General features: G+C 33.7%; 1 protein-coding gene across 2 annotated transcripts; it reads left to right on the forward strand.

The window, feature by feature from the left end:
- The first annotated feature begins 362 nt into the window (after positions 1–362).
- On the forward strand, positions 363–24,338 carry LOC126779522 (F-box/WD repeat-containing protein 11). Of its 2 annotated transcripts, none has more exons than XM_050503579.1 (12): positions 363–495; positions 2,623–2,739; positions 5,951–6,059; positions 6,745–6,931; positions 7,601–7,736; positions 8,448–8,576; positions 8,850–9,041; positions 9,240–9,383; positions 9,913–10,103; positions 10,479–10,596; positions 11,017–11,187; positions 11,790–24,338. In XM_050503579.1, the coding sequence occupies exons 1-11, from the start codon at positions 454–456 to the stop codon at positions 11,185–11,187; spliced, it is 1,536 nt and encodes a 511-aa protein (XP_050359536.1). In that variant the 5' UTR covers positions 363–453; the 3' UTR covers positions 11,790–24,338. The 2 variants fall into 2 exon arrangements, with proteins under 2 accessions (XP_050359536.1, XP_050359537.1); XM_050503580.1 differs by having other exon boundaries at positions 11,020–11,187.
- The last annotated feature ends 1,990 nt before the right edge of the window (positions 24,339–26,328 follow it).

The raw sequence follows: 26,328 nt of genomic DNA on the forward strand, positions 1-26,328 counted from the left end.
ATGAAGCTAAATTGTTTTGCGAGTGGAGACGACATTAGTACAAGGTATAGGTACAAGATTGAGACTGCAACTTTTACCTCGCTAGGCAGCTCGTAAACCATTGCGCTATTGACGTTTCAATAAGACCAATACACTATGCGATTTTTTTTAATGGAACAATGCATTTTTTGGTTTGACTAAATTGTATGAAATTTAACTTTAAGCAAATGAAATCATTTTAAAAACATCACTTTTACAATTTTAACACTATTTTAATATTTACGTACAAATATCTGATCGAAAGGAGCAGAAGGACACGTATCCAGTGCAAATAATAATATTTAACCCTTTCAAATCAAAAGAAAATAGTAGTGCTTGACGTCATGCGAATGATGAATATTAAGCGATTGTGATTTGGTTATAAGTGGACGTTTTGTGTGGACACGTATTAATGTATTTAGTGAAATTACAAAAATGGAAACCGATTGGATGATAGAAGACTCGACGACACCTAAGGTATTAAATGAAACTAGGAAATAGGGCACAGCAGTACTGTCATGCCAATCTATTCCGCCATCTTTGCCTCTCTAGCGCCATAGGTTTCCTTAATTCGTTGCTTTTCTCATGAAATCTTAATAAAACAATTATAATGGCGACATCATTGGATACTATAAACAAAAAAGAACAAATCCCTCTTAAAAATGACTTATTGAAAAGTTATAATGTCAATTTCAAATTCTGCATTGCAGTTGTAAAATGTATTTTTTTAACCCAATTTCGTCTTTTGAGCATGATTTTCTTCGTTACAGTCGTATTGTATAGCCTTTTTGGATTAATAATATTAAAAACGATCATTTTTAACGTTTATAGAATAAATTTTATTACCATTTTACTTGCTATACTTTCCATGGAAACTGTTCAAATATATAACATTTTTGTCTGAATAATCTTAAAGATTCCAAGAATAATCTTCTAAAAGCAAAACAATTCAACCAGTCAAGTCACTATCTATTCATTTCCTGGATGTATATCTAGATACAAGACAATCCAGATCATTAAGAATACAGTGTACTTTCTCATAAATTTCGCAATCAACAAATGCTTAAGACAATACCTAAATGACATAATACAATTTCTATGTACATGTAATTGTTGAAAGTTCTAACATGTAATATGTAAACCAGTTTTGGTAATTTTATATTTAAAAAAAAAATCATTGTTATTCCTATATGCAAATATTGTGATATCTTGTATCTAGAAAATTCTAAATAAATACATATCTTATTGCTTAAAATCTTCAAACGATTTCTGTAATCATAGAAAATGTATTTTGTAATTGACATTTAATAAAAACTACTCAATATTGTGAATGAAAATAAATAAAATTACTTTTCATTGGTCAAAAATATATTATTGAAATTAAAAAATGTCTTCTGTTGTATATATAAAAATACACAAACTAAATGAGTTTTATTATCAATAATAATAACCGATCTAAGATCAATTTTTTTTTGTAATTTAATCATCTAAAATTATAGCACTCTAAAATGTGTGACATATATAAATAATTTCTTTTTGTTTTAACTAAAAGAAAAGAGAATTTTGACAAAGCCGAAAAGGTGGGTTATCTAATTGACCCAGTGTCGTAATCAGTCTTTAAAAATAATGAGGAAATAACTATTTTGTGATAAAAAATTTAATTGAAATAACAGAATGCTTAACTTGACTGTAGAGAGTGTAAATTGTTGATATATTATGTATATAATATAATCACACTAAAATAATCAAAGTATTGTGTATGAAAATATAACGCTATACAAAAATACTTTATTAAAAAATAAACCTTAGTATGTTTTGCGTTACTCTTAGTATGTTTTTATCTAGTGGCTTTCGTAATCTTTCTTCGTTATCATTGTCTATTATTCTTCTTTTCATGAATCTTAGAATGGAATATTCTTTATTGTACACCAAAAGAGTTATAGACACGTACAGTTATAAACACAAAAAATAATTAATGGTATGTATAAAAGGCAGTTTAATCGCTATGAGAGCAATCCCTTCCAGACAACCTTTGGGTGGAGCATGATAATAAATAATTCTTTTAAATTCTTTCTCAGTGTTATTGAATGTTTTATACAATGTTTAGCAATAGACTCCAGACATGACAAGCTGGTTGGCGTGGTTGTTAGATACTTGCGTTTAGCGCTGCACGGTTTAGGTTTGATTCCCACCCAGGACAGACATTTGTGCTTATAAACATGTCTGTTTGTCTTGAGTCAGGGTGTTATTATCTATATAAGTATGTATTTACAAAAGAAAAGTAGTATATGTAGTATATCTGTTGTCTGGTTTCCATAGTACGAGCTCTGCTTAGTTTGGGATCAGATGGCCGTGTGTGGATAATGTCCCAGGATATTATAATTATATGACTCATAGAATATATTAATTTAACCTGGTGGCTAAGGATTTCTGCAACCCTGTCTGGTACTGCACACATCACATATTCCACCATTGAATGAAAATACTTAGTATCGTCGTTTTCCAGTTTGATGGGTCGAGCGAGTGTAACAGGCACAAGGGATGTGGCATTGCCATTTGGTCTGTTGGCCTACATATTATAAATGAGTGTGCGGTAATTTTCAGGTGACGTCATTAACCTCGTTGGACACAGGGGTCCGTCCGGCTCCGAGCGGAGCGGCGTATGTAGCTGAGCGGAACACATGTCTCAACTTATTCACAAGATGGAACGAAACGGACCAGGTAAATGAATTTATGACATGACATGCCTCTTAACTGATTTCGGTCACGGTAGACATTTTCAACGGAGAACAGCCAACTGTCAGATGTTAAAGTGCTTAACTGTGTGTGTGTGTGCAAGCACTCCGATGGGATATTTTCCAACAGGTCGGGAGTTAGTTATTTCTTAATACCGAGACACGGGAGCATTAGCCACTAACTTTTAATTCTTTGATTTAGGTATATAATATTATTTAGCAAAATCTAAAGCGAATGTCCCACTAATGGGCTAAATCCTCCTCTCCCTTGAGAAGATTCCTCTATAATTTAACAAGAACTCCCTGGATTGATTTTACTTACTGATGATAAAGGTAGTCTACGTGTAATCCAAGAGTGTCCTAATTAAAAAACGTTTAGTAAAATTATGAGAGTGATTTGCGCACAAGCCAAGTCCTTGTGCAGTGTGATGTGTTCTGGCTTGTGTGTTGTGTTGTTGTGTGTGGCTGGTCTTCTATCAGATTGGCCGCCGTGGCCGAACCGATAAGGGCATCATATACGTGTTTATTTTATTTATTTATTACGATATCAACACCAACAACAAGTACACTAATAAACACAACTGAGTCTTTAAACATGACGTTATACAAATCGAGTGTCTCCTAAATAATAGGTGTTGCAAAACATATCAACATTTCAAGTTAACAAGAATAATAATTTAAAAATTTATATATTTATAAAAAATAGAAGAAGATATCAAGAATTAATTTATTATAAAATTATCATATGATTGTTATAAAATTAATAAAATATAAACATCTGAGAACATTTAAAATTGATTGCTGTATGGTAGTCCAGCATGGATTATATACGGACAGCTGTAAGATCATAGTCGAGACTCACCGCAGAAAACAGTCGTGTAATGTCACAAAGTGATATACGACATTGGACATAATAATTTTTTTTTATATAGAATAGGAAGGCGGACGAGCATATGGGCCACCTGATGGTAAGTGGTCACCAACACCCATAGATATTGGCATTTTAAGAAATGTTATCCATCGCTTACATCACCAATGCGCCACCAACCTTGGGAACTAAGACGTTATGTCCCTTGTGCCTGTAATTACACTGGCTCACTCATCCTTCAAACCGGAACACAACAATACCAAGTACTGCTGTTTTGTGGTAGAACATCTGATGAGTGGGTGGTACCTACCCAGACGAGCTTGCACAAAGCTCTACCACCAGTAATTTTAATTATAACATATCAAGGGTACACGTATCACATTAGTATATCGCCATGAGTCGGTTGTCAACATTTCATGAGTAAGTAATGAAGTGAGCTCTTACAGAATGGCTCTTCGGATTTTTAAACTTAATACTTATAAGATGAAACTATTCGCCTTCTTAGTTCGATTTAAAGATCTTAATATTTGTCACCTTGTATACGATACCGTTATGTATATATCGTGGGTTCGAACCCGGGCAAGCACCACTGAAGTTTCATGTGCTTAATTTGTGTTTATAATACATCTCGTGCTTGACGGTGAAGGAAAACATCGTGAGGAAACCTGCATGTGTCTAATTTCATTGAAATTCTGCCACATGTGTATTCTACCAACCCGAATTGGAGCAGCGTGGTGGAATAAGCTCCAAACCTTCTTCTCAAGAAGGGAGAGGAGGCCTTAGCCCAGCAGTGGGACATTTACAGGCTGTTACTGTACTGTACTGTATGTATATATTTCGTATGTTTAATGATTGATTGTTTTAAAATAAAAAGAAATTAACATCTTCCAAGTGTCCCATTACTGAGCAAAAACTTATAGTTTGGTTGGAGCCTAATCCATGCTTCTCATATTATGGTTGGGGAACAGACAGGCAGAGTTACTTTCGCATTTATGATATTAGTATAGATTCTAAATCTTTATGAAAAATAAGTATAATTGTAAGGAAATTAAAATAAAATGGTCAGGGAGAAGTCGGGGTCTTTATGGACATTAGCAGTGGACACTCTTTTTCTTTTTTGTTGTGGGGGGGTATGTGGGGCTCGCCTGTGTCCAAGGCGCCGAGTGCGCCCCGAACATCGGAAGACCCACTAAAAAACCAGCGGTACCCTTTCCATCTTAACGAGGAGCGCCACGGGATCGTTTTCGATCGATCGACCATGCTACCGTGATAGCAGTGGACACCCTGATTAAACATGCATCATAGCATCAAGCATCGAACGTGTAGTGAAGACGTGTAAGCGTAAAAAAGGGAACAAATAAATAAACAATCTCCCTCTCTCGTTTCTATTAGTTATTCATATTAGTAAATATTAATAAACAGTTTATTAATAATGTGCGCCATTTCGTTAAAATTAGATCACCCGACCGCAATTGCGGTGCGAGATAGGAAATACTCTTTTGCGGTTACGATCATATATTATTACGTTACTAGAAAGCTTGTGAAAATTATTTGAAATTGTTAGACTTAAAAATGGGTCATCTGATAGATAAATGGTCACCACCGCTTCTAGATATGTCCTAAGCCTAGGTTCGGGCGCACAGAAGGCGCCCTTTGGACACGCGAATTTTGAGCCCTTAAGGTGACAGCTACAATCAATTCGAAATAAAAAAGCTCCTAGACATTGTAAATAACGTTAATCATACGTAATTTATGGGTAATGTCAAGTAGGTTAGACATGCTCTGCTTTTAATTATGTATAATAAAAATAATATTATATCTAATAAAGGTCCTTGTGGGACACCCGAAATAGGCTTTGTGCTAATTATAATATAGTTTACTGGTGTTCACGCGTGTTAGGGAGAGGAGGCAGATTTTTATGTCCTCTTGTATCCTTAACGTGTTTGCTAAATTTAATGATGAACCGTTGAATAGTTAGAAGTTATAGCGTAACAACCAAACAAACTCACTTTCGCATATACATATAATGGATTGTATTTTGTCAAATGTTAATTCAATACTAGGTTACCTATTACTATTGTTAATAATATTACTGACACGAACACGTGGAACTAGGGCAACAACTGACGCAAAACAAAAAAAAAATTCAAAACAAAAATTTAGATTGTGATGCTGGCTGGAAATAAAAAAAAATCTTAACAGGTAGAAATATACAACAGAAGCATAAATAACACGTTAATGTTTGTGGATAGTACAAGACAACAAAAAAAAAAATTGTATTTGTGAGTCAATTCTATCTCGATTTTGATATAATTGTTTTTTTTTATAGGTGGAATTTGTGGAACAGTTACTGGCGCGAATGTGCCATTATCAACATGGTCACATCAACGCATACCTCAAACCGATGCTGCAGAGAGACTTCATCAGCATGCTTCCAAGTAAGTAGCCATATAATTGATTACATGAATTTATTTATTTGTTTACTTAGGTACACGATCAGGACATGTGTACATACGTTAAAATTATGATATTTATACAATTTTAAGCTAGATGAATTCCTAAACATGTGTACATGGATGAGCATATAGGCCACCTGATGGTAAGTGGTCACCAACGCCCATAGACATTGCCATTGTAAGAAATGTTAACCATCGTTTACATCCCCAATGCGCCACCTTGGGACCTTGGGAACTAAGATGTTATGTCCCTTGTGCCTGTAATTACACTTGCTCACTCACCCTCACTGGTTTGAAGGGTAAGTGATCAAGGTTGGTAGCGCGTTGATGCGTTTCCTATTGGTGGTGGTGCCACCACCTTGTCATCAGATATCCCATCTGTCAACCTGCTTGAAATATCAAATATGTTTTCCTTTTGTTTTTCGTCAATTAGATATATATTTTTTTTAATGTTAAGTTAGCCTATAATTGATATATATTTAGTTACAACATTTTCATGCAAGCTATATATAGTAAGACAATGTTTTTTTTTTAATATATAAAGTTGGATTCCTATTTGATAAAATAAAAATAAAGAAATAAAACGTATTTAGTAATCCGAAACACTGCACACAAATTAACTATTTAATTAAAGCACAAAATTATACCATAAATTTTTGTCTTTCAGAAAAAGGCTTAGATCACGTAGCGGAAAATATCCTATCATACCTTGACGCTAGTTCACTCTGCGCTGCGGAGCTGGTCTGTCGCGAGTGGCAGCGTGTTATATCCGAGGGTATGCTGTGGAAGAAACTCGTCGAAAGGAAGGTTCGAACTGACTCGCTATGGCGGGGGCTCGCCGAGAGAAGAGGATGGTAAGTGGATTAATGTAGCTCGTAAGTGATTCTGAGCTCCCGGGTCGGCAGATGAAAAGTTATTGGGTTTTTCGTCTTCGAGATGTTTTCAGTAGCTCGAAGCATGGCAATGTTACAATATGTGGCAGAGCTGCTGGTGATGCGCCTGAACTCTTTCCGTCGTGTCGGATTATGAGAGTGAAGGAATGCTGACTTGTGTTTGCGCACACACATGTGCACAATAATATGTCCTGGGCATTTGGCTAGTCTACGTTGAGAATGTGCGCCGTAGCCAAAATAGGTGAGGAAGACATCAGCAATTAATGATTTAATTGTAGCGTGTGATGTTATTAATATATTTTGTATGATTTTATCAAACTACAGAAACATTATTACAAGTGAATTTTACATTAGTTCCTATTGAGCTGAAATTTTGAACACATTTTTCCTTATTGTTTGTAAATTGTCCGTAACGTATAGTAACTCTGTCCGTGTGTGATGTTTTCACGGCTGAACCACTGAACCGATTTTGATGAAATTTGAAATAAAGCCAGGAATCTAAAGGATATAGGCTACCTTTTTTAATCCTAAAATTTGACTATCTCCTAACAAAGGGGTGAAGGATGGAGTAATTTTTTTTGTCTTTTTTTCTGTGATAGTCGTTACTAATATCATAATTTCGTCTTCCAGGATTATGTACCTGTTCAAACCGAAGCCCGGCTGCCAGCATCCATCCCATTCGTTCTACCGTCAGCTCTATCCGAAGATCATTCAGGATATACAGTCGATAGAGGACAATTGGCGTATGGGAAGGCATAACTTACAAGTAACATTAATACTGTTTATTATACTTACGCACAAACGTGGTGGGGAATGTTCGGCTTCTGTGTGTCCTGAGCATTCTAACCCCACCACCCCGGCATCTTTCAGGCAAGTGGGTTCCACCTTAGACTGCGTCAGAACATCACCAGGTTTTTTTTTCCATTTTATAAGTAGGTGCACGAGCAACTGGGCCACCTGATGATAAGTAGTCATTAGTGCTTATAGACACTGGTGATTAAAGAACTTTTAATCATTTACATCGCCGATGCGTCACCAAACTTGGGAACTGAGATCTTATGTCCCTTCAAACCGAACGCAATAATTCTGAGTATTGCTGCTTAACCGTAGAATATCTGATGAGTGGGTGGTATTTACCCCGATGAACTTGCACAAAACTAAGTAAAAATAAGTACTATAAGCCTATTTTATTAATAAATAAAAATTGCTATCTTCATTCATATGCACCAAACCATTAATTTTGTGAGTTAAAAATTATGTGAGTTGTTCAGTGTACGCTACGTACAAAAGTTTTTGGCCCAAAAGAAAACAGAATTCGGATATAAGTAGTAAGTAGTATATAAGAAAAGAGGTTACACTATACTAAATTTAAAAAAACACTGATCTATTTGTCGGTGTTTGGAATTCAAAACGCTCATAATGTATAACGATATCAATGAATTTATTAGAATTAATGCAAGTGTTGTACCTGTTTCAGAGGATAAATTGTCGATCAGAGAACTCGAAAGGCGTCTACTGTTTACAATATGATGATAACAAGATAGTGTCCGGACTGAGAGATAATACAATCAAAATATGGGACAGAAAAACATTGCAGTGTGTTAAGGTTTGCCGTTAAAATTTAATGTACTTTATTAGATTTACATATCCCATGCGATTTACTAATAGCTCTGCTTAATAATGCACTACAAACAGTTCTCGATTAGTATATCTTTATTGTTGAAGTATTTTAGTACAGGCTTTGTAAGCTTATACTTCCATAATTTTATGTTAATTTTATAGTGTACTGTGCTATAGGATCTTTAAAATAGTATCTAGTCTCACAAGCAACTTTCGCTGCAATTCCCTGAGCTAACGTGGTTGTGTGTCTGCCCCCCAGGAGCTGCAAGGTCACACGGGCTCGGTGCTGTGCCTGCAGTACGACGAGCGCGCCATCATCTCGGGCTCGTCAGACAGCACGGTGCGCGTGTGGGACGTGACGACAGGCGCCATGCTCAACACGCTCATACATCACTGTGAAGCGGTGCTGCATCTCAGGTTCTGCAACGGCATGATGGTCACGTGCAGCAAGGTACTATTACTGACAGTACTCGTACGCCGCCCTTAATAATTGATTATATTTTCAATATCTACATAATGTATAATTATTTATTATTATGAGATAGACAAAACAAATATTGTTTTGTAAGTATACAATTTTTTATGTTGCTATCTGTCTCTCCAGTAGTTGAGCGAGTGTACTATATAAGTAACGGTTGCGCCCCCACAGGACAGGTCGATAGCGGTGTGGGACATGACGTCGACGACGGAGATCATGCTGCGACGCGTGCTGGTGGGTCACCGCGCCGCCGTCAACGTCGTGGACTTCGACGAGAAGTACATCGTCAGCGCCAGCGGGGACCGCACCATCAAGGTCGGTTGCACACGTGTACTTCGAGTAATAGTTCGAATCACCCACATGAATTTTTTATCATGAAGGTTTCCGTACTATGTTTTCCTTTTCTATGAATAAGATGAATTTGTAAATTCAAATTAAGCATATAAAAGCAAGTACACCGTATACGTTTACTGGTGGTAGAATTTTGTGCAAGATCGTCTGGGTAGGGACCACTCACTCATCAGATATTCTACCGCCAAACAGCAGTACTTGATATTGTTGTGTTCCGGTTTGAAGAGTGAGTGAGCCAGTGTAATTACAGGCACAAGGGACGTAACATCTTATTTCCCAAGGATGGTGGCGCATTGGCAATGTAAGCGATGGATAACATTTCTTACAATGCCAATATCTATGGGCGTTGGTGACCACTTACTATCAGGTGGCCCTTATGCTCGTCCGCCTTCCTATTCTATAAAAAAAAATACAGCGTTGTACGAGTACTTCCTCAAATTAGAAGTAGCTTATACTGAACTAATTATAAACACAAAATTGTTATAATTTTCAGGTATGGAACACATCATCGTGCGAGTTCGTTCGTACACTCAACGGTCACAAGCGAGGGATAGCGTGCCTCCAGTACAGAGATAGACTTGTGGTGTCTGGTTCCTCGGACAATACGATCAGATTGTGGGATATTGAATGTGGTCAGTGTATTCGTGTATTGGAGGGGCATGAAGAGCTCGTCCGGTGTATACGGTGAGTTGCTGCTATGTATATCTATGTTTAATAGAAATTAAAAAAAAATGCAATAACAGTAGAAAGACAATATGTTTATTTTCAATAATGGTTATAAAATTTCAACCACTAAACCAAAACTAGTATTTATATAATAAGCAAACAGTAAATGGGTAAAAATCTAAAGAACTGTGGCTTTAGTTCAATTTTTTAGTATTAATAAACATACTATTTTACTTTATATATATATATTATAATAACGTTTAGTATAGCTACAAATATACATATGTATATTGTGTGATTACATGCTTGCATAAATGACACTTGAAATAGTCCGTGATAACTCGAGTAGGGTGATACATTTATAGTAAGTAATAGCACCGTCGGTGTGCGCAGGTTCGACAACAAGCGCATCGTGAGCGGCGCGTACGACGGCAAGATCAAGGTGTGGGACCTGCGCGCCGCGCTCGACGTGCGCACGCCGCACCAGGACCTGTGTCTGCGCACGCTCGTGGTGAGTGGCGACACATACACACCCACACACACACGCACGCACGCACGCACACACACACGCACGCACGCACGCGCACACACTCGCACGCACGCGCACACACACGCACGTTTGCACGCACGCGCACACACACGCACGTTTGCACGCACGCGCACAAACACGCACGTTTGCACGCACACACGCATGCACACACGTACGCACGCACGTACATACGCACACACATATACGTGCACACACATACGCACACACACATACGCACACACACACATACGCGCACAAACGCACACACACACATACGCACACTAACGCACATACACACACACACACACACACAATACGTATGCCGATCGCGAGCGTACAGTAGCTGTAGACATTATCAATAACATGAGACGTGTATGTTTTTAGTATTAAATTTCTTTTCAGGAGCATACGGGCCGTGTTTTCCGACTTCAGTTCGACGAGTTTCAAATTGTGTCCTCGTCTCACGACGACACGATCCTCGTATGGGACTTCCTTAACTATGGTGGGACTTCCCCGGCCGCGCCACCCCCGCGACGCACCTCCGCGGAACTCGACCGGCCCTTCTATGACTAGGTATTAGTCTGACAAACAATAATGAATTAAAACAAATCGCATCTTACGGTAAGTGGTCACCTTCGCGCCCTTAGACAGAGTATAAGATAATAATGATGAACAAGTTGAATATCTGTGTGTCTCTAATTACACTGACTCATTCTCCCCCTAATGGATTACCGATTATTCATATAAAGTAGTTACTAAAACATATATATACGGTTAATAATCAAGCAAAACAATACCAAGATTGGTCTGCGCTTACCCAAACTAGTGATAAGACATGTGTTCTTTACGTTGTTAACAATCAACACTGAGCATGAGATGAATTGTGACAATAAATTAAGCACTTGGAAAATACAGCGGTGCTTGTCAGGGTTTAAAGTCTTCAATCTTCGTTTAAGGTTCACTTGTTCTAGCCACTGGGCCGTCTCGGTTCACAGGAATTGTATGTAATAAACATGCATATACAAATTAGTGGAAAAGGGTCAGTTTTTTGTTGAATTTATTGAGAGATTCTACATATCGAACAATTGTTAGCTCTAATAATCAATATTGTAACATGAAGATTCAAAAGTGTCTTTATGGGCTTACTCTATTAAATAATTTAATTTATGTTTCAGGTAAAACTTGCGGACCGCATTTGAACGTTATTGTTGTAATAACGGGTGAACAAATAAAGCGGTTTCACATTGCCCCATTCAATAAAGTGAAGTGACGTTGTACACATGCGAAGTGACGGGAAAGTGAAGTGTGAAAGTGAAAATGAAACATTTACCTGTGACTCGAGTGCTACTATTTTGTATCTTATTTCTAATATGGGTTATCGTAATATGGATCTCAGAAAGCATCCTATGAATACAATTTGGCTGTAAGTTTTCATTAATAATAGTTACTTACATATAACTTCATTATTTCGCCTTATAATTGAATCCTATATGTATATATATATGTAAAGTATGTTCTGATGCTGTCATATATATGTACATAATATACTATGTCTTAATGAAAAATGATAGATTAAAAAAATTGTAACACCAATCTTATTGATAAGGTATAGCATGGAATTGAGTAATGTTGTTGATGTGCAGTAGCATGTTTCTGTATTTAATGTTTGAATAGAAATCCGAATGAATGTTAGTCGCTAGAATTATTGGTTTCTATTAATGAATAAATTATTAAGGAATAGATTTTTTGACCAAGAAATGCCCTGTAAACTCGAATGTATATAAAGCTTAAAGTCGAGAAATTTGCTTACTGGTAAACTAAGAGTGTTGTTAAAAATGCAAATTATGTATGTATGTTATAATAATTGTATTACGAACATTTCTGGCTTAAAATACTTGATAGAATTTGTTTAAAGTAAGTTATAAGAGTAAAGAGAAGTTGGGTTGGTTTCATGTGACAACTGAGTGTGTCCTATAGTGCCACAGAGCAAATTTACCTTAGTCGACACACACAAATGAAATTAACCGATGTCTGTTAATAGTATTTGTTACTGAGGGGCTAGAAAAACAATGTAGTCTGGGACGGAGTAATATAAAAAACACAAATTGTATATAAAATTAAAAACCCGGCATAGTAGCTGTGTTTATATGTATGTTAAGGTGCTCACGTGCTAGAAAGCATGCTACTGCATATTAAAAAGCATTATTGTATGAGTCATTAAAATTTGTTTGAGAAACAATGTTTGTGAATTTGTTAAGATAAAAAGACCAGTCTCAACTGTACTTATTTTAGCAGATATATCAAACAAAAATATAATGTAAATATTGAAGTTAAATAATATGGAAAATTAAGTTTTTTTTTTTCATTTTATATAAAGACTGTGCACTAGATGGCCCGAACTCTGATCTGTGGAGCAACCAGGCCAATGAATGTCGTACACTTACCGGCAACGACCAGTCCTGCCGGTCCAGTGTGGTCGTTGTTTTCTTTAGATGCCTCATTTGCTATGGTCACACGCCGGAGTCTTGGACGTCTAGTGCGTGAAGTCCCTAAAGGTACTTCCACACAGGGAAGTCCTTGTATTCTAATTATGGGCTGTAACGTGATAGGGTAAAATCTAGATGAATCCGTAATTAATATTAAATACTATAATTAGTGCACCAAAAATGATTCTTAATGCCTTAATTGTCAAATATCAATGAATAAATGGGTAGACATTAAAGCTCGGTACTATATTCAAGAATCGATTTGTTTTACTCATCCATAGTAGAATTGTCTACTTTACATATATTTTTCTTTTAATTTAAACTAATATCTATAATTCATAACCTTCTGATATTCAATTGGCAAACCAGGGGCGGCTTCTACATAAAGTATCATAGACAATTCAACTATTGGTAAGAATTTAATGTTATTTGAATATAATAACTAGGCATTGCACAATGTATGTTATCCATCTTATATATTACATTCAGGTAATCAGGTTTCAAACTTATCAACTTCCCTGTCAAGGAGTCTCATTTGTTAAACAAGAAACACGACTCGAATGTGATTCTTGGGACATGGATAATTAATTCACTTTTGAGCTGCTATATAACAAGATAAGTTAAATGTAAAGCTATCACCATTGCAATGTATATTATACCGATAAGTACCTACAAGTAACTTCATAGTTAATCTTTTTATTATGAAATGCAAAGGTATCGATAGATACTGCCTGTCTTATTATCTTATCTTAGTGAATGTAATCTATAAATGCGGTTAAAACTTGTATGTAATATATAATATGGATTATATTTGAATATATGTTGAACTGTGAACGAGCCACTATAGGGTTCATAGCGAAAGATATGCTGCACTTGTGAATTTTAGTCATATTGTATGACATACATACTAATATCAGCATAAATATCACTCATCCAATAGAATATATTTCTGTTTCATTTTTATGTTACTTCCGTTTGTCTGTTCTAATGGGTGAGTGATGTTTATGTTTGAATGAGAAATATTTGTTTATAAATAATAATTTGTTCAGTGAGAGATTGGAACTAATTTTTATTGAGTTTGAACTGTAAATATCTACAAATTTCTCTGGACTGACTTATAAAAGCAAAAATAACTGCTCCATTTTGTTACTTGATCTATTTATTGTCCTATCAGAGTTGTAAATATAACTCAAAAGATTAGGGATTTGTTTTGTTTTTTTTTAAATTCTTTTCTATTTCTGCAATGGCTTAGAAAGGTATTGACTATTGAGCCGTTAAAAGATAAAATCCAATATTAAATTTTGGTAAGGTTGGACAAAAATTGCAAAAGATATACATTCTATTTATTTTATGGTAACACTGAATTGATAATGGCAACTATCCAATGAGTTTTTTGTCTTTAACATGAAATTACTTATCTGTTTCATTCTATATCAAGGGCTAATTTTTATTTAGGGCGTCCTGAGTTTTTGAAAATAGAATAATAAACGGCTAAAATAATGACGATTCTATGTGGATATATGTTGAAAAGTTCCGGGACTTTACTGCCGTTTTGAGAGTATAACATAATATATACTAGTGGTCGCCGGGTTATCTAAATTCGACCGTAATCAATATTGGAAATTATATTATATTAATTTGTATGATTCAAACATTTTTTTTTCTACCTGTAGCTATGACCACATGTGATAAATGTAAATTTGAGATAAATTATTATTATGAGTATATTAAATCTGAGAGCGTATGTGGGCTTATATCGAAACGTTACATATATAACGCTCAAGTTTCACCTTGAAATTTGACTTTCATACCTTTTCAGTAATTCAGTAACAGCCTCTTAATGTCCCACTGCTGGGCTAAGGCCTCCTCTCCCTTTTTGAGGAGAAGGTTTGGAGCTTATTCCACCACGCTGCTCCAATGCGGGTTGGTAGAATACACATGTGGCAGAATTTCAATGAAATTAGACACATGCAGGTTTCCTCACGATGTTTTTCCTTCACCGTTAAAGCACGAGATGAATTATAAACACAAATTAAGCACATGAAAATTCAGTGGTGCTTGCCCGGGTTTGAACCCACGATCATCGGTTAAGATTCACGCGTTGTTACCACTAGGCCATCTCGGCTTTTTCATACCTAAAGAAAGTTAAATAAAACCAAATTCCCTTGAAACTTTCAATAGATATTTTTTTTATGTATTTATTTTCCTGACGGTACTTTTCATTCTGATTAGAATTTCAGTAATCTTCCAACTTTGTCTTATGATATTGGCTTCCAACTATAAAAAAATGTCTTTTTTTGTTGACTATACAGTTTTAAAAACTACATACTTTTCTTGCTTACTGTACATCCATTAAAAAAAATAAATTTTCTTAAAAATACGAGGACATAAAAATATTTCTGCATTTAAACTTTAAAGGTTGGTGTTCCTATGACATCGTGACTCGTTTGTCTAGTTCGAATCTCATGCCGGGCGGTGAGTCTGGGGAAAGTTTTTAAAACTTGTAGATACAGGCATGTGTTGCCAGAGGGAAAAATTTTTTTTTTTAGTATGATTTTATTCCTGTAAATAATAATAATATCCTGGTACATTATTCACACGCGGCAATCTGATCCCAAATTAAGTAGACCTTGTACTGTGGAAACCAGACAACTGATATACATATACTACATACTTATATAGATAATTACACCCAGATTCAGGATAAACAGACAAGTTCATGCACACAAATGTCTGTCATGGGTGGGAATCGAATGCACAACCTTCGGAGTGAATAGCAAGTATCTACCAACCACGCCAACCGGCTCAAGTAATACAATATATTTTAACTGTATCGGAACAAAAATTTTTAAAATATATCTATTTCGATTTATATGTTAAGGCGTAAAGTTTCCATATATTGTCTAACTTAATTATAAATAAAGTGTATATAAATCGTAAACACACAACGGAAGTCGTCCCATGATTCAAAAAATGGAAAATTTTAAAATAATCTCGTCATGCTTTGTCGAGAGATTCGTATCGCCAAGTTGCTGAATAAAAATTTGGGCAAATATATAATATCAAAACTATATTACACAATAGAATGGTCATATCGATGTTTTTTAAACAATAAGTAGCAAAAGATTTTAAAAATTTACATCTTATTCTTCCAAGAGCCCCATAAGTACATTTCTTATTCTTTTTTCAAAATAATAATTTCTCATATAAATGCATGTACAGTTCAATCACGTGAGGAGTAAAGACCAATAAGCCACTTTGCCCTCGAATTGTCGAAATATAATTGGTCGAGATAATCATGAGACAATATTCATTATGGATTTGTGAAAAAATGGCGTTTTGATTGGGAGTAAAATTAAAGTGGATTGTATTGTGGTACATATTTTGTATATGAAAATAACATCAATGTAAATAGTAATAATTATTTATAAATCTTATTTTTTTTTTAATATACCATGTGTTTTTCATTATTCATTTTTTTTTGTATTGTCATCTAATCCTGAGCTATATTGAAAATTCGAACTTGTAAGTAATAATCTATTTCAAAATTAAAACCATAAACATTACCCAAAGTGTGAATTTAGACGTAAAATATATATAATCTATGGCGTTGCTAACTGTACGCAAGTGGCATGAGTCATGACGTCATATAACGCCCAATTTCAAAAGGTCTACCCTTTTTCGCTGATAACTATCACGTCAAGTAATATTGTTCTCAAAGTCATATAGTCAGATAAAGTTTTTGTTACCGTTAATTATGTCATGAGCACAAATTAATTAATTAATTTAATGAAATAAATAACGGAGAGTGTGTTGGTATCGAGTATATTCGTTACCGTCGTTAAATCTCGTTGAAGTGTGAACGAGTGTAATTTATATATTCAAAGTAAATAGATATATAAAATAAGATACAAGACAAAATGCAATCTTTGAAGTAAATGATGTAATGAAGATATCTGTTGAAATTATGTCGAAAACTTTTTGCGTGGGTAAATGCTTATGTATGTCGAGTTTGCGCGGTTAAGCGCGTTCGATGAAATGATTTTTTCGAATCCAAACGCTTTGTTTGTGTAATTGTTGCATTGTAAAATATTTGTGCTGCACGATCTTGCTAGTGGAAGACGAGGTGCGGTAATCCGTCTGCGCTTAATTGCGCAAACCGGAGTACAAAAAGCCGTTATGTGTATGTAGGCCATAATGAAGTATATGTTTTTTTTTCTCTGGAAGAATATTTTGAATCACTGACAGGGAGTTAATCTCGTTTAGAATATAATTGAAGATATAAGATGATGTCACAAGCAAAAATATGATTTTATGATATATTTTATTCGTGTAAATACGCCATTCATTTATTACGTATATAGCTCTTGAAGGTTTAAAATGTGAGAGCCGAAGGTACCTTCATGTGTATAGTGACTGTTCATTTATTTAACGCCTTCGTTCGCTTATCTCTTCAATTGTAACATAAGTTCACTGGAGAAACGTTAACAATATAAAAATGCATTAAATGTCCGGAAACTGATTTTGACAGCTAGTCAGTCAAATGTCTCTGATTTCATTAAGAAATTGCCGCCAATAATTACGTTCGAAATTTGAAATTGGCGTCTAATCAATGAATATCCTGTTTGAATGTAAGATTGGCATTTTTAATATAATTAAATTATATAGATAATTAAATATGATTATATTGTTCACATTTTTACAGCGAGCGAGGTTGTAAGTAAAGTTCAAAGCCTGACATTGAATTTAAACATTAATAACAAACTATACTAATATTATAAATGCGAATATGACTATCTGTGAGTTAGACTGCTGAACCGATTTTGATAAAATTTGAACCCCGAGGAAGAACGGGCTGCTTTGTTTATACCGAACATCTGATAAATTGGGCGAAAACAACGTTGTAGTAAATACAGTATTAATTGGTGAGTTTCTCTGTTTATGGCTTGTCTACCCACTTGTGTCGGCGCCTTAAATATCGCAGCGATGTAATTTTATCCATGTGATTAATTATTAGTGGATATAATAGCATTAATTACTTATTAATACACTCATATAATTTATTTATGCTCAAAACAAAATCATGTAAAATGACAATCCATTTTAACACAAAGCGAAAATGCTTTCTTTCCTATGTGTGTAGCATACACACTGGTTGGTTGGTCCTCCTGGCATTTACAGCGTCATTTGAAGGGGGGGGGGGGGGGCGAGTATTGTACTTGTCATTCGCGCCCTCTCGGGCTCCGAGTGACGTCCATCCTATTTCCTATGTTTTTTTTTCGATTTATTCGATAGGAGAAATGATATTGGCTGAATGAAACCGTGTCATTGTTACAATATAAAAAAAAGAAAGGCATTGTCAAAAAATCCGTTAATGGTTTTTAAATTTGACATTTTTGACCTTGGCGGTTTGTACGCTACATGGATTTTTTATTTTATTTAATATAATGTATTAGTTGCGTAGGTTAATTGTAAATTTTAGCTTTCTGTATTAATATTGTATATAAAATTAAACTATGACAAATCTCACTCTCCGTTCATTTGCTTAAAATATTTAAAATTGCGTTGTCGGTTGCTTTTGACAAATGACCATTCAAATCTAATTATTATAGTTAGGCTTTGATTATAGTTACAGAAGCTGAAGTTTAATGTTTGAATTCACGGACTCGTTTCGTATTACATTTATAGAAGGTATGTTATTACATAAATAATGAATTTTATGAATAATAAATCAATGACTGACAAGTATCAAATTTTTTTATCATAATAATAAGTGGGAAAAAATGGCTTCTAGTGAGGGTTAAATGAATACTGCCGAGTACTTGTCGTGTGTCAGGTTATGCTTATACATAGGTGTATATATTAGAAATTCGTTAGTTCGTTTCGTGCGTCGTTGGGTATATGACTGTGCGAGTGTATGAAAATTGGCGCCAAAATCATGTTAACTTGGCGCGAAAATTATCAAATGAACAACATAAGTGCTTCGTGGTCGGATTTTCGCGGAAAAATTTGGCAATTTATGTGTTCGTAATTCGTGTTGTCCATTCCAATAGTTAGGAGTAAATATAAATATATAACTTTGAACATAAAATATTAACTTTGAGTGACGTGACGCCATCGGTTGATATCTTGAATAGTCTATGGTATTATGATTTCGGAGTTATGGGAACTTTTGAAGTAAAATTAAAGTGGATATAAATAGTTAATTGGAAAAGAGTTTTAATGAAAATAAAGATATATTAATCGAGAACTTTGTGTTGTGAGGCTATTAGCAAATCACATGGAATATGTAAATCTAGAGTTTGTTTGTCTTTGCTCCTCTTGTAATTGGAATATATTATATTTTTATAAAATAACAACAAAAACATATTATAAATTTGTTGACAAATTAATTTTAGTAAATAATATAATTAACGATGCGAGTTGCGAACACAAAAAACGATCATTCTTTGTTTCAACTTTGCAAATTTGTTTTGAAATATTTGTACGGTATGACAAGCAGCGATCCTAGCGGATAATTTACGAACTAGTGCTCCATACAAATCTGCCTTTGTAATATTTAGAGAAGACATTTCTATATATAACTCTTTATGTAATGTCGAAGTTATAAGTGATGTTATTGTTTTTTTTTTTAACGGTGAAAATTGTTGCTTTGAACACTCGGAGTTCAGTCGAATGCCCATTAGTATATATGTTATATCGTCAGTGAAAAATCGTTTTTATATTACATGACATAGGATAGAATTTCGTTTTTATCATAATAAAGTTTTCGATATTTGGCTTAAATAAAACAAAAGTATATAACTTCGTTATTGTACATATGAACTGATATACATACGGTCGATGGGATTATATATATATAATATTACAAGAATTGTAAATTATTATTATATAAAGTAGAATGAAAGTAAATTTTTTTTATATATAAAATCCGGTTACAACGAAAAAAAAAACAGTATATCTTCCTTCGACTGTTGAGAAGTGTAATATAATAAGATAAGCGATTTATAGAAGCGTTTAGATTTGTTTTTTTTTTTTAATAAAGCTAGATTAAATGTACTAAGGGTCTGATCAGAATTGATAATAAATTTGTAAACAAAAAACGACTTAATTTATTAAACGAAAAAAATATTATCAAACAGGACTTAAAAACGCCGTAGAAAAATTTAAGACTGGATTACAGAGTTTGAAATTTACAAGTGTGGTCAGGCCCTTAAATGGAAATGTCTGTTTGTTCATATTGAATGTTACCCGTTTGAATGAAACTGTTTTTAATGGATTCTTTTTTAACTATCTAATTTAATCAGTTACCATTATAAAAAAGAAAAATAATTTAAAAAACAATATTTTACGTTCTTACTTGTTTGAAATGTAAACAAAGTTAAAAAAATGGTTTTATTTTTAATAAAAAAAAAAACTAGTGCATGTGTAATATTTTACTTGTTTTTGTTGTTATTTTAAATTGATTTTATGTTTATTGGCACGTCATACAAGAAATGATTTTATGTACTCTCTTTACCCGCGACTTCGCTCGAGTCGTAATTCAGAATTGCTTAATATCAATTTCCATAACTCTTTCTTTAAAAACTAATTTTTTTCATACAAATGGTAGAACATATTAGGGGATACATTTTCAAAAATCCTCTCTTATTGCTAGCCTACTGTGTAAAAGGAACCCTTATGTAAATAATGATGACGTCATATATTGCGGCATGCGTGGTGTGTGTATTCTTGTTGCTATGCGCGTAAAGACGTACTGCTAAATGCTAGCCCCAGTAGTTTGGGTTTTGCGTTGATATGTCTGTTAGTCAGTTATTCTTTTATATAAATATATTATTAAAAAACTAATTAACGATAGTTAAAACCATAAAGTTCCTAATGTTAGCACTGTACGGTAGATTAAAATAATCTTATCGGAAGCTTCGAATTTCAATTCGGTTACTGAACGTTTCGCTTAAGGATAGTTAACATGTCAAAATGACGTTTACACTGGTATGTCATATCAGTATTCTCACTACGAGCGGTAGCCGTTGATGGTAGGTAACATAGTATCAGGGTATAAGGTCACTGAATTAAAATATCACATATTTAATCATTAACCGAAGTCCTTAGATTACAATCCATTTTGACAGTTATAAAAAGCAGCCTCACTCGCGCGGTCACTTGCGTTTATCGTTACTGCTGGGGGGGGGGCGTGGTTCGACCTCGTAGATGTCATCCTCTAACCTTAATTAATGTTCTGTCTAATATATTTTATTTCTAATCGGCCTTGGAGATAGTCATAAATATTTATTAGAAGATCACAATGACCGTGTGACAGATGTACCAACGGTGACATTTGTCAATGCCCCTTAACGATATTGTCTATGGACAAAATATATATTTCGATTATAAAGACAAGACGACATCCCAGTTTCGTTGATCTAATATTCATCACAAGATCTCTTAAGCTTGAAATTTGTCACAGTTGCTCCTTTCCCGACGTAGACGCTCACTGAGAACAGATTTTACGCAAACCCTATCCAAAATACATTTTCATCATTGGTATTTATATATAAATACGATACACTAAAATCGTTATTTAAATGGCAACCCCTATATACTGACGTAAGTATAAAGTTAAAGCATGCAAGTGTCCCAGTGGCTAAGACAATCTATTGGTCTCTTTTTATTATTTATAATATCTATTTTCAGGAGTGAGAAATTAGTATGAATCTTTAATAAATATTCAAATAGGTGAAATGTAAATGAAAGCAGCAATAATTACTGTGATGAATTACGAATGTAATTTTAGTATTAAAAATTGAGAATAAGTAAAGAAATTTATACAATATTTCAAATAATGTCTTGAATAGTATAGTTGGGTATTGTTTAAACATTCACGTCATTAAATTCACTCATTATCTTAGAGAAAATGCTAGAATTTCGATCGTTTTACCAGAACCGCATAAAATATTAGGCAATTATTACAAGGGAATGGTGTGTTATGTCATTTACAATATCTGATTAAATTGATAAATAAAGCAACCATCTATTTTGGCTAATTAAAGATTGTTTACAATCCTTGCAGCCACACTTTTTTATTTAAAAACAATATGATATCAACAATAAAGTTTGCAAAGAAAAAAGTTCGTTTAGGGCTTTGTATATAAATCGTACAAGAATTAAAAAAAAAAGGAGAGTTTTGGCATAAATGTCCTTATGTTGCCACCTACATTGACTATTTTATCACTAAATATGTTTTTTAAACTATCATTTTGCCAGTGTTACATTCAATTGATTCAATTTTTTGAATTTCATTTATATTTTTCGAAAGTGGTAATGAAATATCATAATCACTATGTAACGTTTGCTTGTGGAACAAAATAATTATCGTTTTATTTGGTGACCAATTAAAACATTTAATTGTTTAATAGCTCATTATCATATATCAGATATCAGTTATGGATTTAAATCAAGAAACAATTGTACAGATGAAATCGGTTTATCTTAAGGCTCTTGAGAAATAGTTTTATCTCTAAACAGTTGTCATTGTGACGAATAGTCGATATTTTTTTTTTAATGATGTTATGTAAAATGTTTAGGAGAATTTCGATTGAAAAGATTTACAATTCATGAACAGGAAGGGATTTCAAAGGTTAATTAGTAAAATTTTCAGCGGATGTGTACTGAGAAAAAAAAGATTAAATTAAAAAGAGTCATTAGACTGACCGTTGGCAATCGTTAATTCTCTTCCCTGATTTAAAGGAAATTTGTCGTTTTTAATGGCCGATTCATCTACATAATCACAGACATAATCTTAAATATAAATTGTATATATTAGGTAATGTTTAATGATTTATTTAAACCATTAAAAACCATGAGAGCAGTTTCATTAAAATGTAAAATTATCGCTGTATATGTATAGAATTGATTAATATGATGGTAGTAATATGGTGGTAGTGTTATAATAAATTTTGACGCAGTTACAAACGAGCCAATGAGAGTACAAAACGACGTTTTAAATGTAAAAGGTCGTATGTAACAATTTCATTTCAATTAAAATGAAAACCTAACGTCCATAACTGTAGTCTTTTTATGTATTGAATGTGTTTTACACTAGTTACCATGCCAACATACGAGTGAAATGTACCCAGACTTAGGTGAAATCAGATAAATAATTGCGCTTACAATGAGTCAGTCAGTCATCTATAACGGAAGTAATAAAAAAAGTAATGTGAGTGAGTCACATAAATGCCCGAGAGCGTCCTCGCGCACTCTCTTCAGAATCAATAAAAGTTAATATGTTATCTTTACTGATGATTACACATTGTAATCGTAAATCGTTAATCTGATTACATTTTACTGAAGTCTGAATATAAATTAACAATTAATTTAATTACCAGTTGCTAAGTTCGTCTGTTGCCTGTAAAGTTAAATACGACCTTCTGCATTTATATTAGCGTAATGTTATTTACTCTAATTAATGATCTTAAACTGGAACCGTGCCTTGAAGAATATTCTATAAAATAAACTTTGCACCATGGGGGTTCGTTCATTTGGGGTTGTAAATAAAATCGTTTTTAAATGGTGCCTACGTAATAAAATTAGTTTTAGTGATAACGGGATGGTGTGTCAGTCAGCCGTTGTTTTGCCTTTTAAATATTACTTTATAAATTCCTGTTAAATTTATATATAATTGTAATTTGTTTCGGGCATTCATGATTTAAATATTATCGTGTGAGTGAGATGGATTGTCTGAGAAAAGAGGATGGAATACCTCTTGTGTTGTGCCTCCTACCATCATATTAGTTGCGATTATTGTAATTAATTAATAAGATACGATAAAAAGATTGGACACACTTCCGCGATTAAGTACATGCGTCCAACTGTTAAGCTACGGCCACACAGTGAAATAGCTGTAAGAATAAAGTAGTCATGAAATTAAGACTGTTTTAAAAAATATATTAAAAAATAAAAACATTTCTTTTTTGTAAGGAGTCATTATATTAGCTAACAATAAACAAATGTGTTAAAATTGTTTACAAATATATATTATACAAGTGTGGCTATAGTATTACAGATAATACGCTAAGTTACTAGCTTGTTCGCGTAGATGTGTCCAAAGCTTAAAGCGGGGTTGAGATAACTCAGTGAATATAACTAATTGTATTATATATTATTTTGTAAGCAAATGAATAAATTACGATTGATTTTGCTTAAATTGTCTATTTATTAATAAATATATGTCATGTTTTATTTTCAATTATTTAATGACGTTGACTGTTTTTTTTTTAGTAGTAATGATTATTTTTTATATGTTAAAAAAACTTGCGCCATGTACAAGTTTTGTTTACATTTATTTATGGTTTATCTTTTTACGTTTTAACAACAATAATAAAATTCTTAATTCCAGAAATCCTTAATAATATTATAAATGCTTAAGTGAGCTTGTTTTCTTGTTACGCTTTTACTTCTCAACTAATCATCATGAAATTTTGCATTGTGATACGGAAAAGGATATAGGGTACCTAGCACATGACCCAAACACGCCCCCCTACCCTCTAGTATACGCGGGTGGAAATTAGTATGGAACAAAGGTTGGTAAGGGGTCGTCCATTAATCACGTGATGTTTTCAGTAAGTTATTAAATCTAAATGGTGATATGTGGTAAGGTTTTAGATTCCCCCCCCCCATACACAAAATCACGTGTATTTTTTTAGTACAAAGTATATTGTAATTTTCAGAATATTCCCCCTCCTTGTGATATTTCGTAATTTTTTTCGAAAAGCTTCCCCCCCATTCGGGCCTCGAGTGCTTAATGGATAATCTCTTAGTTTCTAGGTTCTCAGGTTCAGAATAATCATTCTGTCAGAACAAAATCGAATGTTATCGCAAAACATGCTCTTGTAAAGTTAGAAAGTCATATTATGTCCGATTAACCACAATATTTATAACATTTATTATAAAAGATACACGTATCAAAACAGCATAACACCAAAAATTGTTTTTCTTTTCAGATTTTCACGTACTATGATACAATTCGAATTCATACATAATGGAATGGTATAATAATTGGTCCGTGGTATTTAATTCTACAACAGTGATTAATTTAAATAAGAATATTTTAAATATATTACATTCGTTTTAACAACAAATATATAAGCCTCTCACTTCCCTAATTGTTGGTAGCTGCCATTTTCATATAGCAACACTCACGTAATCTTTATACTCGATCTGTCAAAGTTTTTTCACCGCTTTAAATGTAAATAAATAAAAGTTTATTGATAAATTCACGATTTCCACTGTGTATTTTTTTTACAATAATGTGGGCAGGTTGGCGTGGTTGGTAAATACTAGCCTTTCACGTCGAAGGTTGTGGGTTCGATCCCCACCCAGGACAGACATTTGTGTGCATGAATATGTCTGTTTGTCCTGAGTCTGGTTGTAATTATCTACATAAGTATGTAATTATGAAAGAAACGTAGTATACGTAGTATATCAGTTGTCTGGTTTCCATAGTACAAGCTCTGCTTAGTTTGGGATCATATGGCTGTGTGTAAATAATGTCCCAGGATATATAAAAAAAGATATTTGGAAAACAAACTGACATAAAATTTTGCAGGATTGTATTTTGATGTTTATTTAATCGTATTTCATATTTGTTTACGTTTGAAATATAATTTTATGTTAAGAATATTTGATTTAAAGTGTTGTTTTGCGATTGATTAATTAACTACCTATTTGGTTATTTAATTTAAATGTACTGTATTTATGTCGTATCTTATTCAAAAAGCTTAGAAACAATTTAGTAGGGTGACCATCATCAGCGGCTCTTAGGTTTTTAAGCAAGGACGAATACTCATCACTAGTTATAATTTCCAAAGAATATCCAACATATATTATTGGGGTGAGCTTTAGTATCCGGGAGCGAGACTCGGGGGGAAGTGACTTGGGGTTTGTTACTCATAGACACCTAACGATAGTAACCTACATTATGATATCGACATACGACTGCTTTTAAACCACTGAACTTTTAATACAGATTTTAAAATAAAACATATATTTGATTCGTAGAGTTGCAGGTAATATTATAATTTGTAGTTTTTTTCTTCTCTTCACATTTTTTCACAGTACAAACTATAGCCTAATACACAGAGCTTATACGTACCATGCACACAAACAAATGAGTCGAGAGCGGTGGTGGAGAGCGGATAAGAATTCGTTTTACCTCCAAGGCGCACTTGTA

This window comes from Nymphalis io, chromosome 29, assembly GCF_905147045.1.
Source record: "Nymphalis io chromosome 29, ilAglIoxx1.1, whole genome shotgun sequence".
Taxonomy (NCBI): Eukaryota; Metazoa; Arthropoda; class Insecta; order Lepidoptera; family Nymphalidae; genus Nymphalis; species Nymphalis io.